General features: G+C 46.0%; 1 protein-coding gene across 1 annotated transcript in view; it reads right to left on the bottom strand.

The window, feature by feature from the left end:
• The window catches only part of LOC138299142 (complement C2-like), a 479,732-nt gene that overhangs the window by 94,500 nt on the left and 363,670 nt on the right, over positions 1–21,562 (bottom strand). The window contains exon 15 of the mRNA XM_069237201.1: positions 12,964–13,055. Coding sequence (XP_069093302.1) covers positions 12,964–13,055 — 92 coding nt within the window. The remainder of the gene's footprint in view (positions 1–12,963; positions 13,056–21,562) is intronic.

The following is a 21,562-nucleotide window of genomic DNA, read 5'->3' as shown; positions in this document are numbered from 1 at the left end:
CAGCACACACAACACGCCGAAGCAGAAATGGATTGAGAGTTGCAGATCATGCCAGCCCTGCTCCTTGCCATATACCTCCACGACCAAGACCGCCAAAGAAGACGACGATGGTAAGTACCGCAACCTACTAAACAAGGGAAGAAAGGGCACAGTTACATACCCACCCACTCCACCCACCCTGCAATGTACCCACAACCCCTCACAACAACACAAGCCATCCACCCCACAGCAAGAGGTACTTACCTGACACAAGGCAAATCCAACCTGCCCAAAGTACACACATGTGCCCAACACACCAACCAAAGAAATGATGAACCACGGATCCAGAGTATGCCATAAACAACACTGGCCACACAAGTTTATTAACTCAGCTCAATGAGCAACATAAGTACAACATAAGGTCAATGGCCAGTCCAGAGTACGTAGTCAGATGGGCCAAATTGGCCCCAACTTGACTCTCACAAGTGCTAAGGTACTCCACCTCATAGGGACAACAATGGGGCATCCAGGCACCTCAGGGAACAGGGGCAGGGGGTGGTGGAGGTGGGGACTTACGACTTGAGGGTCACGGGAATACACGGGAGAGGAAACGTTTTTTAGGGGCACTTGGAGTGGACCTAGAAGTGGACTGGCAGTGGAGGTAGAGGGAGTGGTCATGACTGGTGTAGGTGTGCGTGACGTGGCTGCAGGTGACTGGACAGTATACTGAGGTGTGGTGGATGTGCAATGGGTGGGTGTTTTGGTGTGTTTGAGTGTCTTGGGAGGAGGGGGGGGTAGACACAGTGGGACAAGACAGGCTGCCAGTGTGAATGTATGCTGTCTGTGTGTCTGCAAGTTTGGTGAGTGTGCTGTATGTGTCAACCAAAGTCGTTGTGGAGAGTGCAGGTGTGGTGTCTGGGGTGCATGAATGGATGGCAGATTTTGTGGTGACTGCTAGAATAGGGTCAGCAACATTGAATGGGGGTGCAGTGCCTGTGGGTGTGCATGTATAGGGCACAGACAGGGAGGCGGAAAAGGTGGACACACTGGGGTAAGTGGATGTTGGTGTGTGCGCCTTTGTATGTTGGCTGTGTGTATGCCTGTGGTGGGAGGTGTGGTGGTTGTGTTTTGAAGTGTGCTTCATGTGTATTGAGGTGTGTGCCTGCATGTCTGAATGTGTGCTTTGGACGGGTGAAAGGAGTCGGGTGCTGGAAGGGGTAGTGGTGGTTTGAGGGGGGATGGAATGACCAGGGGCACTGGCTGCCGTCAAAGAGGAGGCCAGAGCCTGAAAAGATTTCTGTAGGCCAGGCACAGCACCGTGAATGCCATCCAGGTAGGCAATGGTTTGCTGCACCACTGATGCTAGCCCCTGGATGGCATTGACGATGGTTGTCTGCCCTGCAGAGATGGTCCTCAGGAGGTCAATAGCCTCCTCTGTGAGGGCAGCAGGGCTGACTGGGGCAGGGGACGAGGTGCCTGGGGCGAAGAAGACGCCCATCCTTTCTGGGTGAGGGGGCACAGGCAACTGGGTGGGGCGCAACTGGGAGGGCGGTGATGGTATGGGGGTGGCAGAAGATGACACAGAATGGGTGGGCCCACTAGGGTCCGCCACCGCCAGGGAGTCCCTATCGGAGAAGGCATCAGAGTCACTACCTCCAGTGGTAGTTGCCTCCTCCATGGTACTCCCCTCGCCCTACAACCCACTGGTCCCCTTGGCATCAGACGACTCTGCCTCCGTGGAACCGTGGGTCGCTTCATCCCTACTCGCCGATGCCTCAGCTCTCTCGCCAGATGATTCTGATGTACACAGGCAACACAAGAGAACAAGGATGGGTACACAAAACAGGAGAGACACTAGTAAATAGCTGATTGTAGGGACATTAGTGGTTCACACATACACCACCCCTGCAACTTTTAGACCATGCAGCACCTGCCGTTATACACATGGCTATGCCCCTGACTAGCGGCCACAACCCTGCTCCACAGCCATCCCCCAGAGCACTGTAGGGCATTAAGTATTGCGGACCTGACCCTTATAACCCTACTCTCCATGGGGCCATTATGTAGATGGACATCAGCCAGAGTCCCTGCCACTAGACAGCATACATACCATCGCACAGTCACACATCTATCAAGGAGCCATACTATGGTTTCTGTACTCACCCCCTTGTGATTGCTGTGCAAGTGCCCATCCAGGTCCGGATACGCCACCACCAGAATGTGTTGCATCAGGGGGTTAGTGCCCGACGGGCACCCCTTCCTCGTTGAGAGGACTTCCCAAGCTGGGCTTCGCAGATCTTCCTCCCCCAGCGCCGCAGGTCCTCCCACCGCTTCCTGCAATGGGTGCTCCGCCGGATGTAGACCCCCAGGGTCCGCACCTCCCTGGCGATGGCCTGCCACAGTCCCCTCTTCTGATGGGCGCTGACTTATATGGGACACACAGAAAAGGAACACAGAGGTCAGACAATGGCCATTGCATACAGCTGGATATTTGTCCACAATGGGATGGACATGTACAACAGCATAACAGCACACACACACGGAGCACATCAGGAACCCAGGACCATACAGTGTCAAATGTGCACCATGTTCACAGCCATCTACCACCATTACACACATCCATGCCCCCAAATCCTCCTACTCACCTTTACCTCTGGTCGACCGTAGAGCTTGCCGTACAGGGGCACTGGTGAAGGCCCTTTCCCCTGTCACACATGCCATTTCCGTGACCAGAGGCAGGACACAGCAGCACACTCAGTGGAGTGCCTGCATGCACGAGATGCGGGAGTCAAGTGAAGTTGGGGTGATGAGTTAGCGTACGCACCGCGACGGTGTGCACCATCAACGCCGGCGACGATCATGATACACTAGGAATCCCCATAGACAACCATGTTAATCAATTAATTGGCGGACAGCAGTAAACACCGCCTTATGCTATTACGTCAACCGCTAGCGGTATGAGGTCACTTCTACTACAACATTTCTGGATTACAGGGGGCAGACATTTTGGCCATTACTACGCAGTTATTAATTCCTCATTTGCCCCATGCAGGCCCTATTGTCCCCAAAGCCCCATAGGCATGGGCAAATATACATTAACTCACCTGAACAGTCCTGATGTAATATTGAGGACATGTTACTACAGTTTCACACCTACTATCCATATGTGTCGTCGACAATCATGCCTGCTGTGCTGAATAGGAAACATTGTGGGCAGATGTATGTGTGTTCCTCACATGTGTTCTATAATCCTCCTAGGTACAGACCCGTGTGGCGAGGGAAGTGTACAGACCACTTGTTGATTTGGGGACCATGGTGGAGCGTCACATCATTATCAATTACAGACTCACTCATGCTACTATTAATGAACTTTGTGCATTACTGGATCCAGCACTGAGACCGGCTAATCATCATCAGCATGCCATCCCTACTGAAGTGCAGGTGCTCTCTGCACTCCATTTCCTGGCCACGGGCTCATTTCAAGTGACAGTGGGCATGGGTGCAGGTTTTTCACAGCCAATGTTTAGCATTATACTGTCCAGATTCCTGAATGCATTTGTACGACACCTGCAGTCCTATGTGAGGTTTTCCCAAAGTGCTGACCTCCCTGCCATCAAGTCGGACTTCTATGCCTTTGCCAACATACCCCATGTGATAGGTGCCATCGATGGAACACACATTGCTTTCATCCCCCCAAGAGTCAGTGAAGAGGTGTACAGAAACGGGAAGAACTTTCACTCTATGAACATCCAATTGGTGTGTACTGAAGACCAGTACATCTCACATATGAATGCCATCTTCCCTGGATCAGTCCATGATTCCTTTGTGCTGAGGAACAGTAGTGTGCCACACAAGAATGAACAACTACAGGGGGACAGAGGATGGATCATAGGTAGGTGTGTTTGCCACTTTTTGCCACATAGCAGACAGCCAGGCTGTCTGCCACTGAGGGTTATCAGTGACAGTCCTGTTTTTCACACTTTTGCAGTTGATTCTGGCTACCCCAACATGCATTGGTTACTGACACCAGTGAGGAATCCTAGGACAGATGCAGAGAGGGATTACAATGAGGCCCATGGGCGGACTAGGAGGGTGGTAGAGCGCACAATAGTTCTCCTGAAGGCTAGATTCCGTTGCCTCCATATCTCTGGCGGATCCCTGGCCTATGAACCTGAAAAGATGTGTAGAATAGTGGTGGCCTGCTGCATGCTGCACAACATGGCTGTGAGGAATTCAATCCCCCTCTTAGAGGAGGAAGGTGCTCTATATCCAGACCAGCTTCCTCGGAGAGGGGATGAGAGTGATGGTGAGGATGAGGAGGGGGAAGATGTACATTCCAGGAACCAACTGATACAACTCTACTTCCAGTAACTATGTGGAACTATTCAATGAGATTGCTGTCTGTGCAGCATACTGTCAGTGTGCCTTTTCTACTATGGGGGTGTTGGGTCTCTAGACATTGTCACTGTGACCAGGTTTGCTTAGAACATGTAACATTTTGGTCAAATTTCATTACAATTATGTTGGCACAACCACATGTTATGCGTGGGGTGCAATTCCTGCTACACAGATATGAATAAATGATTTCAGAGACAATTGCATCCACACTTCCATTTGTTTCAACATAATGACAGGGGACATTGTAATTGGTGAACAGGTGTTTTATTTGGTGAAGGGATTACATTGTGCAGTGTACAGTGATGGGAGTGGGCTACTGGTGGATGTCCAATATGGCTACAGGGTTGCAGCGTGTGTTGGCAGTAGTGGTGTGTCCATCTATCATTTTCAGTTTTTGGGGTTGTTTCCACACAGTGTGGACTTTGGTTCAGTGACACACTTGGAGGACAGTTCTTGCCAGAGTCACTTCTTTGATGGGGGCCTTGGTCTTGGCAGGTGTTCCTGTACCATATCTGGGTCTGAGGGACCGTTTGGGTGCCTGGTGTTGGCCTGTACGGCTTGAGATGCAGGTCTCCTGTGTGTCCTGAGATGGTGGCACAAGTCCAGTTGCTGCTGCTGATGTTGTTGGCCAGTCAATATCTTGGGCTGGAGTAGGAGCTTCCTGGTCTGTGGGGGCCAGAGGCTGTGTTGGGACAAGGTGCAGCAGCGCACCTTCTATGGTGGCCATGGTGGCATTGGGCAGTTTCCACTGCTCCATGGCCTCTTGGTGGTGTGCTACCTGCATCCTCTGACTCTGCTCCGGGGTGGAAACAATCTGGGCCAATCTGTCCTGGGTATGGTGGTATGCTCCCAGGACCTCTGAGATCATGTCCTGGGCTGCAGCATCCATCCTGTGCCCTCCCCCCTGGGCCACTGATGCCCTCCTACTGGACCTAGCCACCTGTGCCTGTGTCCCCTGCACAGGTCTGGTGGTACCACTTGTACTGGGGCCTTCGTCTTCCTGCCTGTTGGTAGGGGGTGACTGTGGCCTCTGTCCATCTGTCCATGTGTTCCACCAGTCTGTGGCCTGGATACACAGGTATGGGGCTGGTTGCCCTGGGATGATGTTGTTGGCTGGGTGGTAGGGGTGTCAGTGGTCTCATGGGTGGGGCTGCTGGATGGTGACGGTCCAGGACTGTGTGAGGGGCCAGGGTGTTCGTCAATGTCCAGGGTTCCCTCTCCAGTGTCCTAGGTGGTGCCTCTGTCTCCATGTGGGGCACTGCCACTCCTTGTCCTGTCCGTCAGGGTGGCATGGGTGGTGGTGCCTGTTGGGGGGAATGGACATGTCTGTTACAATTGCATGGCCGGATGGGATGCACAGGGCTGGGCTGTTTTGTGCAGATTTTTCCACTTTTGGGCCATGCAGGGTGCCTTTGTGAGGTTGCCATTGCATTTTGCTTAGGATGTGGAGGTGCATTGTGGGTGGTGTAGTGCCTTTGTGATTCCTTGCAGGGGTAGGTGGCTGTGCACAGGGGGAGGGATGTGGGCCTGTTAGTGGCTTCATGGGCATGTAGGGTGACTGGATGTTGTGAATGTGGGCCGGGTGGAGTAGTGGTTCTGGTGGCTGTTGGAGGGGTGGGGTGGTGCATGCATTACAGGTGTGATTGATATGGGGTAATTTTTGACGACTTACCCGAGTCCATTCCTCCAGTGAGTCCCTCAGGGTGCAGGATGGCCAGTATCTTTTCCTCCCATCAGTGTAGTCGAGTGGTGTTGGTGGAGGTCCTACCCTAGTCTTCTGGACTGCAATGTGGTGCCGGGATGCCATGGACCTCACCTTCCCACGCAGGTCGTTCCATCTCTTGCATATGTCGTCCCTGGTGCGTGGATGGTGTCCCACTGCATTGACCTTGTTGACTATAGCTCCATCTTCCTGGCAATGGGTGTTTGCTGGACCAGGGCCCCAAATAATTGTGGCTCGACCTTCAGTATCTCATCCACCATGGTCCTTAGCTCCCTTTCTGTGAAGCGTGGATGTCTGGGGGGTGCCATGGTGTGTGTTGTGAGTGGTGTATTGTGTTGTGTGGATCTAGGTGAGGGTGCTCTTGTGTGGTTGGGTGTATGTATCGTGTAATGTAGCGTTCAGTGTCTGCTTCTGGAGTTCTCTGTATCAGTTGTCCTAGTGTTGTTGCAAATGGTTGTGGGGTGTGTCTGGGAGTGTTCTATAGTGTTGTGGATGTGTGTCAGGTGTGTGGGTTTCAAACTTGCCAATGTGTGCATTTCTTACTGTTGGGTCCACTTGCTGGCCGTGTCGGTCTGTACCGCCAATGGTTGTTCGGCTTCCACTGACCGCCGCGGTGATTTGTGCATCATTATTTGGAGGGCGGGGAGTTTGTGTGCTCAGCGGTGGCAGGGTGGAGGGGTCCTGCATTTCTGCCAACAAGGTCCTGGCGGTGACTGGTGGCTGAGATTTTTTGGTCGGATTCTGATTTGTGCATCATTATATGGTGGGTTTCTGTTCACTGCCAATCGCGGTCTTTTGTTCTCAGTCACCACGGCGGTCGACGGTGTTTACCGCCGTGTTCATAATGACCCCCATACTTGTAATACAGTGTATCTCCAGGAAATATGGTTCATATCATAGCGAAGCATTCAGAATTACCTGGAGAACTAGGGAAATAACTGACTTAGGTGCTGAATATGAGTTTGACGGACAGAAACATCCATCCGCTAAACTCCCAACGGGGAGGTCGCAGTCGTGCTGGCGACATCCCCACGGGCCCCATTACTACTTTCCCACTGGGCTGACAGCCCAGTGGGAAAGGTGCGGCAGCATTGTCGCTGGCTCATAATAGAGCTAGCTGCAACGCTGCCGCACGCAGGGGGCAACAGCACCCTTAAAATGGCAGACAGTGCGCATTTCAAGGGTGCTGGGCTGGGGGACCCCTGCACTGCCCATGCCACGGGCATGGGCAGTGCAGGGGCCCGCTGTGGCCCCCTGCACTTGTTCTCTGCCAGCCTTTTCATTGGGGTGGAACGTCCAAGGTTGTAATCAGCAGGGCAGTGCTGAGTTCAGCGTCGCCCTGGATGACTACAACCAACCCTGCTGTCAGCCCGTCGGGATCTAGGATTATGGCGGGACGGGGTAGATTGGCGGGTCTGCCTACCAACCTCCTAATGTGGCGGTCAGACCGCCACCGCAAGTCTGGCGTTCCTAGGACCGCCAGACTCGTAATAAGGCCCTTAGTCTAGAGAAAAACATTTCTTTGCAGTCTGAGGAATTGCTCATTCTGTTAGGAAATTAGGTCAACCCACCATATGACTGCCAAATGGGCAGGGTATGAGGGTACTGCAAAATAGTAGGCTAGATAATATCATTGTTGATTAAAGTACAGAGTAGAAATGGAGTGGTATCTTAGGTATCACCTCTACAGACTGGAATGGCATGTTAGTAACAGATTGTTAAAAAGAAGGTGTTGGGAGTAAGAGAGAGGAGCTGATAAGCTGGAAGCAGCTGGATGGCTAGGGCATTTCTCCTTAAGAATAAACTATAATTTGAGTAACGTATGCAGCCTATTTATCGTTATTGAAGAGAGACACTTTTACTACGCATGGCCCTCAGAGTGACTTCTATGAGAAAGTTATTACTCATATCACCCAGGTATACCAAACTGGTCATAAGCAGCCAGTGCAATTACATCACATTACACCTGGATTCCTAACCACATGCACCTTTCAGGAAAATAATCAGCAAACATATAATGAACCATTGTTAAATGATCCACATACTGCAGTAACTAAACACACCTTACAACTGGATGAAGCCAGGTCATCTTTGGAACCTATTAACCTAGTACCCATGCAGGAAAGCTGGAATAAGTACAAGCTTGGCCTATTTGGCTACATCTCTAGGAAATTCCGGCCATTCGTTTTTATGAGATTGACAGACTTTCTGGTGGACTAAAGCTCTGATTGCTTCTAAATGAGATTTCAAAGGTTTAATATTTCAATCAAGTTCGGACTACTTCCAAATTTTTTAATTTGAGGCCAAAAATTTTGGAGGAATGCAAATTGGGAAAGTCACTTAACACATATATCTCCACGAACAGTATCAGAAAACAGCTCACACAGAAGCTGTTGTTAGAAGCTATACAGTCGATTCTTATGAAAGAAGTAAAGAGTAACCCAAATGGCTCAGGGGATTTTAACAACATATCTGACTATACCTCATGATTATTATTCCATTGACCTATTCAGAATCCTAAAAAATAAAAAGTGTTTCAAGGGTTATTTCGTGGTGAACTCATGGCTTATTCGTCAAAGTGTGCAAATGGCAGCTTTTATCCCAACATCCTTGCAGACCCATTCCATTGTACACAAGCTTTATTGTCCATTGTACATTATTTAGGCAATTCATTTGTTTTGATTGCATTACTCCACTGAATAACTTCCTTTGGTTTACTCATTCACTAGCAGAGTGATTTCCCTTCCCAAGTAGTATCCCATAATCTGGCCACGATAGAGGTGTCACGTTAGAAACTGGCGAAACTCTTAATGACTTTGTGGCGCTTTGGCTCCTAGATGGGGCCATGAGTAATTGAGGCCATTTCACAATGTGAGAACTGAATCTGAAGCAACAGTATCCATCAACTGAAGTAACTAGGGATGATATTATTGAGTATTGGGGTACAAAGGCTTTCTAGCTCGCTGGAATCTACATACACAACTGTAGTGTCCATCCACTGATTCTGTCATGTATAGGTCGCAAAGAATTAGATTAGGAAGTGAGAAACCATTGCTTACAATAACATTGAAGGATAAAAAATGACCAATTGCTTACAACAAACAAATACAGAAGTCAGCTACATCATCCAGAGATAATAAATACAATCAAACCTCACATTCCACTTAGGAACTTCAGATCTTATGGTGCCATGCTGGCAGACATCCCTAAAGGTAAGAGAGCATGCATTGGTGGTAACACCTATCTAGTGCCTAAACTCTGGAGTTATCACTCTTTCTCAGTGTGTCAGGCCCATTTGGAATCCCTTTCCTGGAAAAATTTACAAACTTTGTTGTTTAGGCTGAGCTGATTTAATGGAAGCTGATGAATATGTGACCTGTGGGAGCTGGACCTTCAGAGCTTGGCACTTTGTTTTGAAGTAGCTATACGCTTTATATATCTCACTATTATTACTATTATTATTATTAACTAGGGAACTGCAAAAAAGAGGCAAAATGTAAGTTTGGGGAACTAAATAGAGTTTTGCCATAAGTGGTGGGTAGATGTCAGCAGCTGAGCAAAGAATCATGACATAAAATTGTTGAGAGCTAGTTAACAAAGTTGTTAACAATTCAGATGGGAACTTAAGTAATCATGACATTAATGTTATACATGAAAATATTTGGGTGCCTGATGTTCCAGATTACATTTTGCTCCAGATGTAGCCACCTCTTCCTCTCTAACTCTGTCAGAAGAGTCTCTATTTGAAAAAGTAAATTTGATATTCCCATCTGGAGCTCCAGGCATGAATGTGATGTCAATAAATACTTAATAAAATTAAATTTGACAGTCTGCTTGCGACCTGAAGGCTTTGCTTATATGTCTTGCTTGGAATGTAATTCCAGATTATTATCATTGATCAACCCTCCATCTCATCTTTAAGAGGGGGACCATGAACAACCCAAGTGATTATAGATTACCTATAGTCTGGATAGTGAAGCACGGGTATACGCTGAAATTCTGCTGGAAGTATTGGAGCAAATCATGGAAGAAGCAAATTTACTACTGTTTCATGTGGGTGAGTTGTAATGTTTAGGAAAGATTACAAGAATCTGGACAACATTTCTTTTTCCCTTTTTAAAGTCAAATAGAATGTAGGGCTCATTTCAGGTTTGGCATGTCTTAGATATTGCAGTTGGATTGGCACTTTTTTCTGCCTGAGGGGCTCCTGTATCCATGAGTGGAGCAACTTCAGTGAAAAAAAGACATTGACAGCAGATCGGTCATGCCATGTTAGAATGGCTCACCAGGCAGGGTTTTCCCACTTTTTTTAAGAGAAACTCCCAAAGCGGGTTTGTCTTTACTAAATTAAAATGTAAGGACCTTGATGCTCGAAGATTTTAATCCAAAAACATGAGGGACATTTTTTATTTTGTATTGTCTAGTGCTGCAATGGTATTTATGGTGAAGCCTCGGACACAAAAAAGCCCCCCCCTATGGCCACACAGACCAAGCCAATGCCATGTATATTGCCAGATCCCAGGTGCTGAGGGTTTACCACTAGGAAAATCCATCATACCAGAGATAAACAGATGGGACAGCTGACAATTAATTTTTGATCACTGTCCACCACTAAATCATACCATCAATGTTTACTGTACTTTGAATAACTGGGCTTTTAAAGCCCCCTTTTTCATCTTGTGTTTGAAAAGGGGTACACCAGAAGAGGAACAGACAGGCACAGTAGCTTCATAAAGAGGAATTTGACAAAATTACTCTAAAAAAGATAAGCCTTTCCACAATGTCAGTTAGCTTTCTCAAACCAGATTTAGAAACAGTTTTAGCTTCCCTTAACATCTCTGGGCAACTAAAACCCTTTTGAATCTTATTTTGTGAAGATAGGGTTCCTCTTTCTAGATCCTCTGTGACAAATAATCTCCTGCATTGATGGCCTTGTTTTCCAGACTCTTATTCCATGACAGAGTATCATATTTGTAGACATATGTGACTTGCAGGGAAATGTAGGGATCCCCCTGAAAATACCCAGGCAAAGAACTCATCTGTGCTGCAGGGATTCTTTAGGGATGAAAGCCACATGCTTTATGGGTGGCCCTGTGTATATGTGACCAGTGAGTTTGACAGCACACTGGAGGTACTGCATCTCATTCTGCTAATTGCTGATTTAAGAACAGTAGTCTGATGTCAGGTTGGCACCCAAGTGTACTCCCATTCTGAGTGACAGTGGCTACTACTCTCGTAACCTGGTCTATGAGGGGACTGATAGTGATGGCAGCACGATTACAGTCTATGGACACAGGCCTTTGTACCTGTAAATGTTTCAGGAATTTGGCTTCCTGTTTTCTACACAAGACTGTGGTTACCTTTCTTTTGAGCTTTTGAATCTCATCTTGGACACCCCAGCCTGAAAGTAAGCTATATTGACAGGATGGGGCTCTAGGACTGGAGCAGAAGATGCATGTTTGAAAGTTGCTGAGCATCTGGTTAGATCTGGAATGCCACCTTGGCCACCAGAAAAGTATAAGCACTAGACCCGCCAGTCAGGACGTTGTATCTAGACACCAAGCGGGTCTGCACACCATTGTCAGATGAGAGGACAATAGGTCCAGGAGTGGCACTTATGCATAGCTGTCATTCTTCCTCCAGGGGCTACGTCTTGGAAGTTCTGATGTCACCTTGCTGCTATGATATGGGGAAAGAAGGAACACCTATCATCCTGTTGAGGAACTTGAATCCGAAGCCAAGCTTACTAGGAGGACCTGCTTGAGGACAGCTTTATGATCTGAGTCTGCTGAGGAGCCACAAGGTTGTCATATGTGAGCTGTTCAGGAGGAAGCATAATCTTCATCTGTTTCCAAGAGCTATTCCATAACAGTGAATTAATCCCTTCCTTTGTCTGTATGGTCCCTCTGCCCCTGGCATTAGTCTCAGACAGTCTGCCTACATCTCTAGAACAAGGTTCAATTTGGTAGGCTGGAGTATGTTTAACTTGCTTCCGGAACGGTTTAGACCATTTTTTCCAAAGATCTGCTGTTTAAAGACAAGGTTAATTCTAACCCTAAAGTGACCAGGTCCCAAAGTGGATTGGTGGCATCAGTAACTGCTCTAGGTCCCACTGGTCCTTCGGGTGCCTAATCACAGAAATATGTTGACCCCAACTAGTACATTTAGAGATAAAGGTCCCTAAATGTGAAGTCACTGTTGCAACTCGATTGCTGAAGCACTTTCTTTCTAACTGTCCCATTTAAAAACATAAGGACCAATTGGCCCTGGATTCCAGGAAACAGAATGACACAGGCCTTTGTACATGTAAACATATGACACATGCTTGAGAGTATTGTAAACCATATACAACAAATACCAACTCTTCTGGATCTGGCGATGGTGGCACAAACCCCAGAGTATAGTTCAACGCACATCAAAGCACTACACCCACATACCCAAAAACACACACACACACATATATCAAGGTGCAAGGCCTGTGAGTCTGGCTGGGGGGGGGACAAACCCTCTTAGAACTGTTAACCACAGTGTTTCTAGGTCTGGGTAAGCACACATGAAATCACAGCAGATGTGTGTCTGAATAGGCACACATCAAAGCACAGTGCTTCTGAGTCTGGCTAAGGTAGCACACACCCAGATAGTGGAGTTCACTAAAGACACACACATCAAAATACAGGGCATATGGGTCTGGATAGTGTGACGTATACCCTCACAGTATTGGTAACTACACACATCAAAACACAGCGAGCCTTTGCCTTGCTAGGCACATATCAAAGTCAAAGTGTCTAGGACAAACTAGGGTATCACACACATGTCAAGATGTGTAGCTTTCGGGTCTGGCTGGAATGCACAACAGCAGTTACCTTATTATCCAACATCAGTGTGAAGTTCTGGATTGCATTATTGAGGGTGATAAACTTGACAGTCATCTCATTGTTCGACAAAAGCTTGTCCTCTGAGGATTGTGGGAAGTGAAAAAGAAAATCAAGAAGTTAGTGATAAGCATAACTGGAAACAAGCACTGGCAATGCCAATAGATCTGGCTGTATAGAAATTGTCTGGTAATGTGAAGCATTGCAAGTACATAGCATGGAAATGAATATGCATTTGAGTGAAAGCAAAAAACTGTAGAAAATATTGGTGTGGTTCAAAGATCAGGTGACATCTGCACTGTCAAGCCAACACTAAACATCCATGTAGGTTCATGACTGCCCTCCTCCAATCTGTGCTGCTGCCAGAGAAAAACGCCATACATTATTAACTTATGTAAGACACTTTAATAGTATTATAATGCTATGTGTGTGTCCTTGAAAGTTCAATCTTAGGCACCTGGATAAATAATCAAAATGACCACAACTGTGTGGAAGGCAAGCACTTTTGTTTGTAGCACACGCTTTCTGCCCAATCAAAACATTTACTCCTAGCTCCCAACACGCGGGCAGGGCCAAAATCCCTCTCCAGTAATTCTCACACATTTGTCTGTCAACAGCAATGTTGTCAAGCCAGACCATAATTAAACATGAAACAGGTGAGATGTCTGCACTCTTCTAGATTCCTTTAACACCAGGGTTGGGGCAATTTCCCCAGGCAATCCAGTGGAGGGCAACAGAAAAAAGCTACACCCTGGCTTCACCCCCAAACAGGCCCATACTGAGGAACTGATTGCTCATTGCTGAACAGAGGTTCTCCACACATTTCTATACAATAGAAAACCCATGTGGTTTGTAGCCAGAGGTCCTCTATCATCACACCCAGGGAACAAAGTACTTCTCTGCACAGCTTCCTGCTTAAGCGTCTGTCAGCTACAGTTTTCCCCTTTAGGCACTTTAGATTTTTAGAATATTAGATGAAACATTGCACTAGGCATTCCCCTTCTTTACAACTCTCAAATTTGCATGTGACAGGATAAAGTATGAACGGACCCATACGCTACATTCTCATGCAAAGGCAACCACACCGGACAAGTACACAGTATCTTATCCCAACTACAGTAATAATGTTTTTACCCTCATCCCTCAGTTAGGCAATTAGAGACCAAAAGAAGTGGACCTTCTCCAACCTGCACTTGTCTGTCTCCTGGGGCATCTTGTTAACTCACAAACTGGTCTCAAAGCACACACAAATACTTTGGTTAAGGGCATCTCCTTCATAAATAATGGGGTTCCTGCAGACTAATCAGCCTTGTGCAAACTCTCACATACACATGTTTGCATTACTCAACCCTCACCCAGCCCTTCCTCGACCACACTGTGTAAAAAATACACATTCTTTATATCTTTAACACTATTGCTTTTTATCTCCACCATGTTGTTTTTGAGCTGCGTCTATAACTTACATCTGTATGTTATACCAAGGTATGCAAGCCCTGTTATATGGAGTTCCATTCTTAACCATGTGACCCCTTCTTTGCCTAGTAGGAGAAATTGTATGAAAATAATGTAATTTCAAGATATATTACCAATATATGCTCAAAAACTTGGTAAGGGCAAAGCTATGCTGGTTTGTTGTGCGATAACTATTTCCTTTGCTTTCATAAAAAAAATATGTTCTATCCTTTGAGTAGGCTAACAGAGTTATTTCAATTACCAGTCTTGTGCTCAGGCCTGAGAAACTGCCTACTCTCAGCCTGAAATGAAAAGGGGCTGGACTGAACTCCACCTCACATCTCCAGGTGCCAAAAGTAAGAGATATTTCTCTAGGGGAACTAGAGTGAAGCTCAGCCCAGCACCTGATTCATAGAATCAAGCCAGACAGCAATAGCACAGCTAAAAAGCACCTAAATACAAAGCCTGAACACGTTTATTGTTTTGCTGTTATGTTTACTGTAAGTGTTGTCTCAGGAGGAACAAATGATGTTGTCTGGGTAGGTGAGGACCAGTAGACTGGGTGGGTAGGCAGGCGAAGTGAGGAGTCCTTAGATGCCAACTCATACCAACCTAATTCTGGCAAAACGGAGGTCCTGGCTTCACTCAGAAGCCAGCGGCTTCGGCGACTAAACGTTAGCCTGCCAAATACTAAAGCTGGTAGTCTTTAATCCACTACCAGATATTTCCTGCCCCTTTTTCTCGCTCTTGCTGGTTCCTTCCTTCTCCCTTTGAGAAGGCTGTCCTCTTCTACAGTGTTGTAGAAAATGTAAAAATAAGCACACTGCCGTGAATATGAAATGTGAAAATAATGCACAACAACCAACACCAATAGAGGCCACACCGTGCAAGGATGTAGCGGAATATGGAAACAAAAGGGTCATCTGTTAAAGGCCAACTCATATCTGACCTACCTGCAAGCATTTCCGACATTTGCACATGAGTCCCCGGCACACTCTCCCTGCCTACAAACACATCGCGGAGAGATTACACACTGGGCACATAACTGAATTATCCCAAATCACTCAGGTGTGTGACTTACAATGGGCGCAGGGAAGAAACCAAATTCCGGGCACCCGGGAGTCTCGTACGCACAATGATGTCAGCCCACACTTCAAACAAATTTGATTTACAAAAGAGGTAAAAAAATGCTTCGTCATAAACCTTGGCCGAATGTAAAATAAAGAGCGAGTTATGTCTTAACCTAGGAATTTAGGTTTATGGGGTCAAGTTTCAGAGTGTCTTCCATTTTAATCTGTAACTTGCAAGTTATCTATTGTTATTCATGTGTGATAAACTATTAAACGAATTTGTACAAAAGGGCCTGTCTGTCAATAGGCTGTTGAGAAAAATTGTGGAGGCAGGTCGTGCAGGGTTGAGGTGCAGTCTGCAGTATTTTTCTCCCTGTTGTGACAATTAGTAAATACTGTCTTTGGAACTGCCAAGAGTCTACGTGGTCTTTCTGAGTCACGACAGCGTGTTTGTTCAACCCGTAACAGTTGGTGAGCCACCCCAGGATGTTCCCTTGCTCCCCCCCACCTGACGGCTGGTACTGGAAGTCTGCCTGCCTCCCGCTGCAGAGAGACCAACGTGCACAAACTTGATGAGGTGAGCAGAAGCCGAGTTCAGTTCTGCCTGTGCACAGGAGGTTAGGAAGGCTCTGGGGCCGTCCCCCTAAAGGTGAGGACAAAGTGAACCACATTCCTCGTTCTAAATTAGAGCGCTCCTCTTGTCAATACTAAACGCAGAGTTAACTGTAATATAAGCATATGGGATTTGTTGCTTTTTTAATTTTGAAGGTTTGCGTACATGTGTTGCACAAGCAGCAGAAATATGTCTTTGTGAATTAGTAAGGCCAGAAGGGTACCGCATGCATTTTGTTGTTTTTAATTGCTGAAGAATTGCGTACATGTGTTGCGCAATCGGCAGAAATATAAGTCTTTGTGAATTAGTAAGGCCAGAAGGGTACCGCATGCAATTTGTTGTTTTTTATTGTTGAAGCACTGCGTACATGTGTTGCGCAATCAGCAGAAATATGTCTTTGCGAATCAGTAAGGCCGGAAGGGTACCGCATGTGATTTTTTTTATTTTTATTGTTGACAGATTGTATACATATGTTGAGCAATCAGCTAAAATATATGTCTTTGGGAATTAGTAAGGCCGGAAGGGTACCGCATTTGATTTATTGCTTCTTTATTGTTGAAGGATTGCATACATGTGTTGCAGAAATATATCTCTTTGTGAATAAGAAAGGCTGGAAGGGTACCGCATGAGATTTGTTGTTTTTTTATTGTTGAAGGATTATGTACATGTGTTGCGCAATCAGCAGAAATGCATTTCTTTGTGAATTAGTAAAGCAGGAAGGATACTGCATGCAATTTCTTTTTTTTGTTTTTATTGTTGAAGGATTGCGTACACGTGTTGCGCATTCAGCAGAAATAAACATCTTTGTGAATTAGTAAGGCCGGAAGGGTACCGCATGCGATTTGTTGTTTTTGATTGTTGAAGCATTGCGTACAAGTGTTGCGCAATCAGCAGAAATATATCTTTGTGAATTTGTAAGGTCGGAAGGGTACTGCATATGATTTGTTGTTTTTTATTGTTAAAAGATTGCGTGCATTTGATGCGCAATCATCAGAAATGTATGTCTTTGTGAATTAGTAAGGCCGTAAAGGTACTGCATGCGATTTTTTTATTTTTATTGTTGAAGGATTATGTAGATGTGTTGTGCAATCAGAAGAAATACATTTCTTTGTGAGTTAGTAAGGCCGGAAGGGCACCACATGCAATTTGTTGTTTTTCATTGCTGAAGGATTGAATACATGTGTTGCGCAATCAGCAGAAATATATCTCTTTGTGAATTAGTAAGGCAGGAAGGGTACCGCATGCGAAATGTTGTTTTTTATTGTTAAAAGATTATGAGCATTTGATGCGCAATCAGCAAAAATATATGTCTTTGCGAATTAGTAAGGCCGGAAAGGTAGTGCATGCAATTTGTTTTTTTTTTATTGTTGAAGGATTATGTACATGTGTTGCGCAATCAGCAGAAATACATTTCTTTGTGAGTTAGTAAGGCCGGAAGGGTACCACATGCAATTTGTTGTTTTTCATTGCTGAAGGATTGCATACATGTTTTGCGCATTAAGCAGAAATAAATGCCTTTGTGAATTAGTAAGAACGGAAGGGTACCGCATGCAATTTGTTGTTGTTGATTGTTGAAACATTGCGTGCATGTATTGCGCAATCAGCAGAAATATGTCTTTGTGAATTTGTAAGGTCGAAAGGGTGCCACATGCGATTTATTGTTTTTTATTGTTAAAAGATTGCATGCATGTGATGCGCAATCAACAGAAATATATGTCTTTGTGAATTAGTGTGGTCGGAAGGGTACCGTATGCATGATGTTTTTTTGAAGTTTGGTTTGTTGAATGACTGAAGGCGGCAGCGTGCAGTAGAATGAAGTGTGGCCACAGTGTGATGTTTTTGTGAGATATTGTATAAATATGCAGATTATGTTTATATGATATATGTTTATTTTCTCGAGCGTAAATTACATGTAATACAGTATTTATACTCTAATATGTCCCATAAGACCTGGTAGACAGAACTAAAAACTGAAAGCCTATTGTAAAAATGATAAAATAGAAAAAGTAGACAAAATTATTTCCCACCAGAAAGGTTGTGTGAGCTCACTTTAAAATTATTGAAATCTGGTAGCAGAAAAGGGTAAAAGTAAAAGATTAAGAACACCTGAACATGGAGTCCCCCTTACAACATATGCAGAAGGGATTCCCCAGTGATGAAGAAATTACAAAAGTATAACCAGGAGTATTTTAAAGCCACCCAAAATCATACATATCCTTTGCCAAAAGAAGGAATGTTCAATGATAGAGCAATCGAGCATGCAGTCACTTACCTCTGAAGTAAATATGCAGCAGCCAAAGTAAAGAAAAGAGAAGCCACCTTCTCATTATGGAAATTATTTTGTGAGGATTCAAAGGACTCCTTATAGGAAGAGACCTCCTCCACCAATCTGTTCTCCATCCCCATATGACCCGACAAGCGCTGCATCCACAGTGCCCAGTATCTACCCATTAGTGCAGCTGCAAGAAGCTGCAATAGGATTAGAAAACCCTGAAACTGAAACACCTTCACACTCCCCTAAAGCGACCCCTAAGGTAACCCCATGAATACAAAAACCAAAGAGGCCAAGCACTCCTAGACAGCAAACCAGGGTAGGGGATCCACAATTTTCAGGGCAATTAGAGGCACAGTTCATACTGCATCTAGACCCTACCTTTCCCCAACAGGAGAGCAACAAAGAGCAGGCGTCAGGGGATAGTAATGACCAATCGCATATTTTATCAGCAACGTCACAGTTGCTTCCGAAAAGGGACACTTCAAGTAATTAGGAAACAAGTATCCATCCCACAACAAAGTGATGCAGGGAATGCAGGGTGGAGAGAGCATGTGCATGGGACTGTAGAGACAACAGGACAAGAAGGACTGAAAGTAGTTTACCACCATGACAGAAGGAGAAGGATGGTGTATTAGTCTCATCAGAGAGTGTGCAGGACTGGCTATCATGCAATGAGGGGAGGGGAGAGACAAGTGGAGTAAGGAGAGAAGAGCATGACAATGACCTTACAGAGCAAACTCAGAGGAGCCTGGGAAATTAGCAGAGAGGATGGAATCCATACACCAGCATGTGGAGAGCATGGGTGAACTCCTTCAAGCCCAAGAAGTAAGTCACCATATTTACGGTCTCCAAGAAAGACCACTCATTGACCTAGATTGCACAAGGGGCACATGGAGACTGCCTAACCCAATTAATGCAAGGGGAAGAGATCGAGATATGCTCCCTAGAAGCAGGAAGCCCCGAACTGCAGAGCTTGAGTGGCTACACTTTCAAAGCACCCATGGCCAGCTGGACCCCGGAATGGGATCAAGCGATGGTAGGGGATGGATGACTCTCCACAACAGACCCACCCAGCAAATGAGTGCCCAAGCAAATTCACTCACCCCTAGTGAGACCGTCCCTGAAGGAGAGGATAGCCTGTATTTCGCTGTACCATTTGTAGAAAACATAGAAGACTGGACTGAGCAGTTAGCTCCACAATTGAGCCCATGGCAAGAAGAGCAGTCCTTTGACCCCCACAACATGGCAAATGAAAAGACTGCATTCTGCATGATCAGGGTGATCCAGATTGGGACTATCTTTACATGAGGAAATGTCTGCACATATGGCAGAAGTACGCCAGACAGCATCATCCCCAGCGCCCCACCACCCCTTTACATCAGATGTCCCTGATACGTAAGGACCTTGGGGTACCACATTATGTTTTTTCACCACAAATGGATAAAGAAAACCTAAGAAAACAGTTGCCACTGCTTACAGAGGGCACAGAGAAATGGATCAGAGCATCTGAGAAGCAAACTGCAGGCATCACCCTGGCAGTAGGGGATGTAAAAAGCCTGCTTAGTTCCCTCATAGGAGATGAAACTCAAAAGGCTGGAGTCAGAAATGTGACCCTTACAGACCAGGTGTGATGGATCGTAATTTAACCTGGACAGATATGTGGTGTGGGATCAACTGAGGAAAATGTACCCTGATAGACCACACATCGGATCACTCATGACTTAGTCTATGCAACCAAATGATGATCCTGCATAGTACATCAACAAAATGAAAGAAAATTGGGTCAGGTCTGGGAAATAAAAAGAGGTAATGCTGTGTTATTCTATAATGTAGTTGGGAAAGGTTTGTGTTAGACCTGGCATCCTTGGCGTGGTTTCACCTGTCTTTTTGCCTGTACTTCCTGTGTTTTGACTGTGTGCTGGACTTTGTTTTTACTGGTTTTGGTACTCTGGGCACTTTACCACTGCTGACCAATGCAAAAGTGCAAGTGCTCTCTGTGTAAATTGGCTTTTCAATGATTGGCATATTTGATTTACCAGTAAGTCCCTAGTAAAGTGCACTAGAGGTTCACAGGGCCTATAAATCAAATGCTACTAGTGGGCCTGAAGCAATGATTGTGCCACCCATACGAGAAGCCCTGTAAACATGTCTCAGACCTGCCACTGCGCTGCCAATTCGCCCCAACCCTTCCTTTTTTGTACATGTAAGGCACCCCTAGGGTAGCCCCATGGGCAGAGTGCAGTTTTCGTTAAAGGTAGGACATGTACTCTTTAGTTTTATATCCTGATCATGATATACTGCCAAATTTGGTTTTCACTATTGCAAGACCTATCTCTCTCATAGGTTAACATGGGGACTGCCTTTAAATATCTTTTAAGTGCAGTTTCCCATTGAGAGCAGATAGTGATCAGGAGTTTGGGGTCTCTGAACTCACAATTTAAAAATACATCTTTGGTAAAGTTGGTTTTTAGATTGTCAGTTTGAAAATGCTCCTTTTAGAAAGTGGGCATTTTCCTGCTTAACCATTCTGTGCCTCTGCCTGCCTGTGGAATCCACGTCTGGGTCAGACTGACAGTTGGGCTGTTTGTGAATTCCCTCTAGACAGTGACACAAAGGGAACTGGGGTGTAGCTTGCATATCATGATGAGTGTCATGGGCTAGAGTGGGGAGGGAGGAGCTGACACACCTGAAAGGGCTGTGCCTGTCCTCACACAATGCAGTCTGCAACACCCTGGAGTGTGTCTGGGTCCAGACCTGGGCAAGGCAGTATCTTGTCAACAACCAAGACTTCCCATTGAAGTTTGCCTACTTCAAAGGCAGAAATGGGTATGAGTGGTGGGTCCAAAACCCCAGACATTTAGGTTACTTATGGATCAAGAAGAACCTATGCCAAGTAGAAGACCTGAAGAGCTGGAAGAGTTTTCCTGCTTCTGAAGTGTCTCGTAAGGCTTGGACTGAGCTTGCCCCCTGTTCTGAAGTCTCAGGGCCATCGAAGACTTCCTATGCCAGCACCTGGACTCTCTCGCTGAGACTTCTACCCTGCGAAGTCATGCCCAATCCAGTCCCTGGGCCCTTGAAAGGAAAATCTGGTGGAACCAAGACTAAAATCCACGCACAGGAGCCAAGCAGGAGAAACATTGTAGCAGCATCTGCTTTGCAGCTAAAAACCGACGCACCACC

This window comes from Pleurodeles waltl, chromosome 6 (assembly GCF_031143425.1).
Source record: "Pleurodeles waltl isolate 20211129_DDA chromosome 6, aPleWal1.hap1.20221129, whole genome shotgun sequence".
Lineage (NCBI taxonomy): Eukaryota > Metazoa > Chordata > Amphibia > Caudata > Salamandridae > Pleurodeles > Pleurodeles waltl.
Note: the sequence above shows the minus strand (reverse complement) of the source record. Positions and strands in the feature narration are given on the sequence as shown.